Below are 9231 nucleotides of genomic sequence, written 5' to 3' on the forward strand. Positions count from 1 at the left end.
ATATGTAGAAAAAAAAAAAACTACGGGACAACTTAACATTATTACATGGACCAACCAGCGCTAAACAATAAAATAGAAAAAAAATTCAGTCCAATAATTTGAATTAGATTGGTTATCTCAAACCTTAAAACATGACTCAATAATTAATACATCTTTCATATTAAACTCGAGTATAATTTAACTGATTAAAATATAATTACTTTTATTAAAAACTAGAAATTCATAAAAGGTATCTTTGCCAATTTTGAAGCCTATATATTAAAAGTTTATTTACATTTATAGCCTAGTATTTAAATTTAAAAAATTTAGACAAATTATATGATAATAAATAAAGGAAGTAACTTGCAACTACAGTAATGTAATGCATTTTACATAAATTTTAAGCATTACCCACAAAAGGGTTAATTATATTAATGTCGAATATTAACTAAGGTGGAATTGATTCGACATCTTTGTTGGTGAACGCATTTGAAAGGCAATTAAGTGTTACTTCTAAGTCAAACCATAATCATTGAGTCTATAGGATTATTGGTGAACGCATTTATTTACTAAGATGAATACTTCAATATTTTCCAATGTCTATAGGAGTTATATCATCAACCTATCTTAATTTCAATACTTCATAATTCTCCACAAATATTTTCATTCATTTAAGAAGTTTGGAAAGTATAGATACAAGTACAAGATACCAAATTTAACACGACATGAGCACATTATTTTTAAAAAAATTAAGATTTATATGCTCTCAAAGATGAAATGTATTTACAACAAATCTTTCATTTGTATTTACTACTTGGTACATATTAGTGTCTAACTAATCTCTGAAAATCGTTTATTACGATGATAAACATCCAACAAGAACACGTTACCCTTATCTAAACAAAAGTGTTGTCAAACACCTCTCCTCTCTTCATGTGGAGAGGAGGCTCCCTAATGAATAGAAAAAAAAAAAAAAAAAATCATCCATTATGTATCTTAATGCACTAGGCTATACATTTCAATGCTCACCAGCATTTTTTCAAAGCGAAATGAATTTTTTATGAAATTAAAATCCCTAAGCAGTGATCCTAGAAAGGTAAAGCTATGGTCACATTGAAACAAGAGAGCCACGCATTAACAGTTTACGAAATAAAATTATGCTCTGATAAAGCAAAAGATATGCGCAGATGTCAGTGGAAGAAATTAACAGTACAAAGATATATACACATACAATAAGAATTCGATGACATGTAACAATGTGTGTAACAAATGGGCAAATAAATAAATATTTGAACTCACCAAGAACCACGTTCCATGTCCGGATCACTGAAGATACTGGATGGGTATCCTTCAATGCCATCTCGGGGAGTTCAAATCCATTTTTTCCACTCATTTTCCAGTTGGTCTTGCTCTTCTGTACGATGATAGAATTAGAACAAAAGATCTTACTGGGTACAATTTTACAAAGTACCTGCGAGATGAGTTCATCGTCAAAATCAAAGAAAAATTGTTGGTTGAATCGAGAAAAACGAGTTAGGCAATTTAGCCACTCACAACTTCACTGGTTTCAAATACAACGATGAAGCCGCTGCAACTCCATAGCCACAAGCATTGCATCATTAGCTAAACGTGACGTGCCTGAACTCTTGATCTCAGATATAATAGCCTCAATCCGTGAAATTTCAGACATGGAAAGCGATAATATCATTGCATGGGCCAAGTACTGTCGACAAGCATAACCGAGAGAATGCAGCATTCTCTGCACAAGCAAGAGGCAGCCACCTCTCCGCCAGGACTCCAGGATTACACTAACCTTGTGAAGATTTGTCAGAAGACCAGTGGTACCTTCCCTAGGAGCCGCCATAACTAAAAACACGACACATTCAGAGGCTATGTCGGCAATATTGGCTTCTGAGGACCCACTCAACTCCAACAAGACTCCAAAATTGTTGCCGAAGTCGGATATATCTCTAATGCATTCCTGCTGGTTAACAATAACATTTTGCTCGGTAGTACCATCACCCAGAAGAAGCGGTTCTTTTGAGTAGATGAAGCCCTTTCTACAACTAACAGAACGCAGAAGGAGAGCTCTGCAAAGGCCAAGAGTTGGTTCGAGAAAATCCTCCATATCCTTGGCATACACAAACTCTAACAGAATTCCTATTCTTCTAACGACTTTGAGTTGAGAAAGTATTCGTGATTCCATTTCAGGAGCAGATGCCAGCGCCAAACACAGCTTTACACTACTTACATTTGCATTTGAAAGGTCGCCAAGCAAAAACTCAAAGCATTGGGAAATTGTCTTTAGATGTAAAATATCTGAAATCTTGATGTAGTTACACTCGATGAGCATCACGAGAAGTTTCTGAGCATACATGGGTATGGGATCATCATCTTCTATCAAGGCAGGATAGAGAGGGAGGAAGTGCAAATTTGCTATCTGCTTTAGATCCTCCAACTTTTGCCCATCCAAGGACGGTTCATTCAGGAAAATGACCATCACGTCGAAGAGAACCTTTAGGCATAAGAATCTTGCATCTCCATCCTTGTTTCCTTTGTAAAGAACAGCCAAACTAGGGAGAATTTTATGGATAAAAATCTCTGGGTTTTCAAGTATGACCGAGAATTCCTCTGTGATGGATTCAATAACCCGAAGTAATGTTATCTGGAAGTCATCCCTGCCCTGTAACAAGTAAATGAATTGAAACATGAAAAGAAAAAAAAAAAAAAAAAAAAAAAAAAAAAAAACACATCAAGAAACAATGTTATCACATGTTTCATCTATACTCAGCCACTCTCTTCACAATAGATTCGTGGAGTACGTAAACTCTACAGATATAACATTTCTACAGAGGTGCAACAGTAATATTCCTGTGTGCATGCCAACAGTCAGTTCATTTAATATGTTCAATTTAAAATCTTTTTTTCCTCATTTCAACCTAAGATAAACTAAAATTCAAGAGGACAAAATAATAATTATATAATTTAAAATACTGGATGTGTATGCGTGTGTGGAATTTAGCAGTCAAAATATCCCTACCTGAAATGGTGTCTCTATATGCCTGATTAGATCAGACAACTGCTGCAGCACCTGAGGACTGACAACCTTGCGCTTAAAGGTTAAACTTCCAAGAAGATGAAGGACAACAGGAAACAAGTGAATGTTGGTCTTTGGAGCCGCACGACTAGTAAGGGGAGAGGAGATATGCCCAAGACGTCGTCCTCCCATCATTTGTTGAATATCTCCTATAATCATATCCAACAAACTTGGCACCACAGATGCCACGATATGCACAGATCCAGTCAAACACTGCTGGACAAAGATGTCTTTCTCCTTTGCGAGCCTATCCACGGATGAAAGTAACCTGGGATTGCAAAGGAAGTGAGGCAACCATCGTCTTACACTCTTACAGAGAAAAGCCACGAAAACAATTGCCTTTCCCTTCATAACTTCACTTCCCTGCTCAATAAGGGATACGAGACTGGTGACAAGATTCTTCTCCTCCATTAAAGGTAGAAGGTACCTTCCAATGCTGGGTAAGATATGACCTCCAAACATGATCATGTTTAGAAGATTTAAGGTGATTTGTTGCTCACGTGGATTGCCCTTAACAAGGGCACATGCCATGTCCTTGGAAGATAATTTGTCTGTAACTGACTGAATGCAGGAAGGATTGAAACGGACTAGGCGAACCAAACAGGAACCTGCAGTGAGCCTCATATTCTCAGATTTCCCAGAAGCTCTATATATGTAGCATAGGTTGCTGATCACATCTTGGATAGTAAAGCGAGATGCCCAAGTTACTCCTTGACTGCAAATGTTTTCAATGGTCCTCAATGCATACAGCTGAGTTATATCATCCTCTCCTTTTCGAAGAATTGATGAGACTAGAGAAATTATTGAATTTGGAACCTGTTCCATTGAAATAACTTCATAAGAGTAAAGTTTTAAAAAAATCGTAAATAAGATATCTTTTATGGAATGCACCGTCAGAAAACAACAGCTACTCGGTAAGTGGTTTTTGAATTGAAGTCAACTTCAGGATGTTAGTAAAAATTTATCAACGAACACAATATGCCTCCCCAGTGTTTATTAAATGAGAATTAAGTATAATAAAAAATAAGTCATAACCAAAGAGAACAAAGTACCTGCCATCCAGATGGGGATCTAGTGTCCTTCAAAGGAGACTCTGGAGGATTGGCGTTGCTATTATGCTCTACCTGAGTGGAAATATAAAAAAGCAACTCTCCTAAAGCAGCCATAGAAAATCTCCTAACTTTTTCTTGCCTATCTCTGAGTCCATCAGTAAGTGAAACTAAAAGACCAGAATTTGCCAAGTCATTCTCTATGAAAGTAGAGTGCCGAATAAGCAAGCCAATTAGTGATGTGAGTTGAACACGCAATTGCAAAACCTTGGCCTGCTTGAGCATTTTTACAAGCATGAGCATTACGGGCCCATTGGTCAAAATATTTGCTGCATCAGCATTGTTACTAAGCATCTCAAGATATCTAATCATATTTTGCTTCTCTCCAATACTAGTATTTCCACTGAGAGTAGCAATAATCCTACTGCTCATGACATCCATCCGTTCCTTAGGCATCTTCACAAAGTCGGGTGCTTGCAATCCCTCAAAAGGAAGGGTAGTAGTATTAACATCTGACATTTTATCAGCTTTTCTACTCGGCATTACTGGTTTGACCGAAAGATCAGATTGATGCCAAAAAAACTCTGAAAGGTTATTGGATGTCTTCAAAGAATCGGTATCAGGAACATATGCTGAACCTTCTTTATTTCTTTGGTTCTTAAGTTGAGGACTAGGACTAGCACTAGGTGAAGAAGCGACCACTTCTGTACGCCCCAATGGTAATTCCTGATCATGCTTATTTGATAGACCTGAGGCATTGATATTAACAGCCGGTGAATAATCGGAAAGGTCTCCTCCCATGTTTTGAGCCTCTTCCATCTTCCCCTGATGATTCTGACTTGATGACTTGTCGTCCTGATTGCAATTTAAATTATCAGACTCATCAGGTTCATCATGAGACTCATCTTCAACATTCTCATTAAAATCAAGCTCCATATCAGTGTTCTTAATTTCAACCTCAGAATCATTTTCGATGTTGCTAGAAACGGGTCTTCTGTAATTTTCTTTATCATTCTCTCTTTGCAAGTTTAATTTTGCTATCCTTGAAAGTCTTAAAAGATTTACTCCCTTGGAAGCAGATGGAGTTTCTTTCAATTTCTTCTCCTCAACTACCCTACTAGAAACCTTCGATTGAGTTTTTTGACTTCCTGGAGTACCTTTAGCAAGTGTTTCATTTTTACTTGAGCCAAAAGCAGAATTTTCATTTGGTCTTAAAATACCCTTTGCATCTTTTTCTCGATAACTAGGAGTCCTGTTCAGTGCAAGTTTTTCACCATTTCTTTCCGACAAACAAGCTTTAGAATGTTGATCTATCATATTTGCAAAAGATGGTTCTGGAGGTAAAGATACTGGAGTGATTGTAGTTCGCCAGAAAGCATGACCGCAAAGTTCAGGCCATCGTATTCTTTCAGCTGGATCTTTTACTAGCAATGAATTAATCAAATTAACGAAAGGACGACTAGGGCTACCAGGGAGGATAGGGGTAGGATCTGAGAGGATAGATTTTACTAGTTGAGTGAATTCTCTTCCCATAAAAGGAGGCCTCCCCACAAAGCATTCATATAGGACACAGCCAAGAGCCCACATATCAGACGCGTAAGAGTGGATACCATCTTCCTTGAACAATTCAGGAGCCATATAACAGGGTGTGCCTCGTTTCGTTTGTGGCACCTAAATAAGTGCATCAAAGAAAACAGTAAGCTACTTCTTAGGAAATAATAATGTGATGGGAGTTGAGTCCAAAACTAAAAGTTCAAGCGTAAGAAGACTACTACAATAAAATGATTTTGACCTACCGATGAATTTGTTCTTGATATTTCACTAAGCTTTCTAGCTAGTTCGAAATCGCATAACTGCATAACAGGACAAGAAGTAAGAAATTAAATAGAATAGTAACTACTGGAAGCGACCCAATTAAATAAAATGGGGCATAAATACCTTAACATGTCCATTTTCGTCCAGTAGAATATTTGATGGCTTCAAATCACAGTATATGATTCCTTTCGAGTGTAAGTACCTGAAATTGTTTGATTATATATAACAATACAACCAAAGAGTTTAAAAAAACATACTGATACGGATACAGAAACATATAACCAAGCTGTCTTACTGCAATGCTCTGACAAGATCACTAGCAAGATCATGAATTGAATCTTCAGGTAATTTTCCATCCTGCCACTCATCCAAAAACAAATCAATATCGTTAATTCTTTAGACTCCAAAGATTTTTAGACATAAGCACTTTAAATCCTCTGCCCTTTTCACTATGCCAAAAGATTCTCAATCTGCACACAAGATGACACAAAAGATCGTGCAGGCCAAGTGGTGTATGCAGAAACCGTTTGAAATGTGCACTCCACATACCCTAGGGCCTACCATATTCTATAGAACCCTAGCAGATGACTTATGAGATACGTGAACCTTTGGAAGATTTGTAAATTAACAATAAAAAGTGAACAAAATGCTCAAATATCGTATGTTGCAAGCACCACAGCCGACTCTGCAAAAGGAGTTCTGTATAAAAGTAGGGTGAACTAGGCAGTGTTGTTTGTAAGCAGAAGCATGCGTTACGTTAAGAAGAGTTTAACTTATAATTCCACGGTGATAACACTTGATCTATATTTTTATTGAACAGCCTAACAGGTTTCCAACGGTAGCTGCAAAAACTATAATTCCATGTATGGGGATCAACTGTTTGATGTACCTGGCGCAGGATGCTCATGAGATCTCCTCCAACACAGTACTCTAACACCAGCCATAAGTGAGCAGACGTTTCATACCTTAAGAATGCAAAAACATGGGGCAAAATGAATGTTTAATTCGAAGTGATTGTAAATCAACAAAATTGGTCAAAGATGACTGCTTAGAAGATCCTTTTAGAAACATTGACGAGCGTTTCCAAATGTTACCAGGAGTAAAACTTGAGTATGTTTGGGTGATCAAGGGAGTGAAGTATTCTGACCTGCATTAGATGAGAAGGTAGAATATTACGTTAGAATCTATGAACAAACAGTGGACTGGCGTCTTTGATTCAATAACAACATATACGTAATGTCGGGCCTGGTGATATCGAGGTTCCGAAAAGCATTATTAGTGCAGATAGAACGCAAATACAATTATTCTTTTAGCACTAATGAGTAAAATTTAAGATGAGCATTGCATCGATTTTACACATGTAAATCAGCAGTCGCTGAACGAATCTAGTGTTCTACTTCCATCCTAAATGTACCAAGATCTTTTATCAAATAACCGTTTGAACAGTCTACTGCTTTCCAAAAAGGACAGCGAAGTTTTGCCGGCTTACTTCTTGGAGAATCTTGTTCTTCTGCGATTTATCCACGCTTTTAATCGCGGAGTACTCGATCGTCTTCTTCTTCCTCCCTTTATACACAGTCTAGGAACATCCCGAACAAAAAAAAAAAAAAAAACAGTCAGCACAAAATCCAGCAATTGCAGAGAATGCCGCTGATAAACTAAAACTGATCAAACTCTGAAAACTAGAAACAAGCTCGAAAGTAGTTACCGAATACTTTCCACGGCCAATGGCTTCATAGATATGGTACTGATTCATTCTCAGCTCTACCGGAGTTGCTAGGGTTTCAGATTCCAAAATCGAGCGACCAAAAATACTCCTCGGCCAACAGAAAGAGAAAGAGTGAGACTGAGATCAACAGACGAGAGAGAACCGAACTTGATTTCTTGACGATCTACGATCAGTGGCAGAGATGAAGCAGAGAAGTGGAATCTGCTTCTGCCGTTCGAAGAGATGAGAGAAGCTGTCACTGGGAAATGAGCGGGAACACTCGGATATTGAAATTGCAATCAAATAATTAAAAAAATACAAAAATAAATAAAAATAAAAATATTTAAAATAAAAACTGAACGTTAATGCTGAGGTGAGTGGGTGACGTGGCAATGTAATACGTTCAAATTTTTCAAACGGTCATGTGACTCGCGGGTGGGGTGTATTTCGACCGTTGCATCTTTTTTTTTAATTCATCAAATTCTAAAAGATTTTAGGGGGAAATCACATCTACCCGTTAAAATAGTCAATTAATAAACGTAATTTTTTTTTTAATTTAATTAATTCATATATTTGGCAAGTGTTTTTTATTTGTTTTCAATATTATTTATTTAAAATAAACTTAAAATTAAGTGGAATAACATTATTTTTCTTTTTACCGCCTAAATTAGTAAGATAAATTATAATGTATTTTAACGAGTATAAAAAATAGAAGTATGCAACCATATAAACAATTAGTCAGATTAATTAATTCACGAGTCTAATGTGACATTTTTAATTTATTTTTTTTGTTCTAGATATAATAGTTGACATTTTTACCACTATTTTTATTAAAATTGGTAAATCTTCAATATTATGTTAATAGTTTTTCGAACGTATATACAATAATGCATGCATGCATGCTATCTCTTGGTTAGTAACACGTCAACTGAAGCAATGGTTGTGAGGAGCAGAAACGACACAACCGTGGTTCATGTGATTCACTTTGTGGGCAGAAAATGAGGTAGCTAACATGATTAAATGAATCGACTTGTCAACATTTGAGATAGAAACAATAAGAAATGTAATAAGGCGTCGACATGACTCGTGTACAACTGGGCTTCTCTTGGTTGCATACTCGAGAATGCGAGGAGTACAATCTATTTTAAAAATACTATTTTCACCAATAATTTGTTAGACGAACACGACTCTCCACAACGATATGATATTGTCCACTTTGAGCACAAGCTCTCATGGCTATGATTCGATGTGGGACTTTCATCATCCAACACCTTCCCTCGAACAAAATACGCCTCGCCTTAATTGAGGCTCTGACTCATTTGGAGTCTTAGTCATTTTTTACTGCCTTCGAGGAGGCTTTGAGCATAAGCTCTCGTGGTTTTGTTTTGGGATTTCACAAAATGCCTCATACCAATGGAGACAGTATTCCATTTTCTAAATTAGCCGATGTGGGACTTTCATCATCCAACATAATTAACCGAATATGAGAAGATAAAGTCTTTTTTAATATTAAATTGATCTATCAATTAAAAAAAGTATCATACACTATTGATTTAATTACGGAACCTTATAATTTTAATAAA

General features: G+C 36.6%; 1 protein-coding gene across 1 annotated transcript; it reads right to left on the reverse strand.

The window, feature by feature from the left end:
• Nucleotides 1-1110: 1110 nt before the first annotated feature.
• On the reverse strand, nucleotides 1111-7938 carry LOC111791139 (kinase family with ARM repeat domain-containing protein). Its single transcript, XM_023672360.2, has 11 exons — nucleotides 7649-7938; nucleotides 7430-7519; nucleotides 7035-7087; nucleotides 6830-6905; nucleotides 6236-6297; nucleotides 6064-6142; nucleotides 5922-5978; nucleotides 4129-5796; nucleotides 3020-3892; nucleotides 1534-2662; nucleotides 1111-1450 (listed from the first exon to the last, which is right to left on the reverse strand). The coding sequence occupies exons 1-10, from the start codon at nucleotides 7694-7696 to the stop codon at nucleotides 1547-1549; spliced, it is 4122 nt and encodes a 1373-aa protein (XP_023528128.2). The 5' UTR covers nucleotides 7697-7938; the 3' UTR covers nucleotides 1111-1450; nucleotides 1534-1546.
• Between the last annotated feature and the right edge of the window lie 1293 nt (nucleotides 7939-9231).

This window comes from Cucurbita pepo, chromosome 3, assembly GCF_057944985.1.
Source record: "Cucurbita pepo subsp. pepo isolate OVF chromosome 3, ASM5794498v1, whole genome shotgun sequence".
NCBI lineage: Eukaryota > Viridiplantae > Streptophyta > Magnoliopsida > Cucurbitales > Cucurbitaceae > Cucurbita > Cucurbita pepo.

Coding starts and splice junctions, on each gene's coding strand:
- LOC111791139 (XM_023672360.2), bottom strand. CDS start 7,696: ATGAATCAGTACCATATCTATGAAGCCATTGGCCGTGGAAAGTATTCG. Junction 6,143..6,235: donor GATCTTGTCAGAGCATTGCA/GTAAGACAGCTT, acceptor AAACAATTTCAG/GTACTTACACTCGAAAGGAA. Junction 5,797..5,921: donor TATCAAGAACAAATTCATCG/GTAGGTCAAAAT, acceptor GCACTTATTTAG/GTGCCACAAACGAAACGAGG.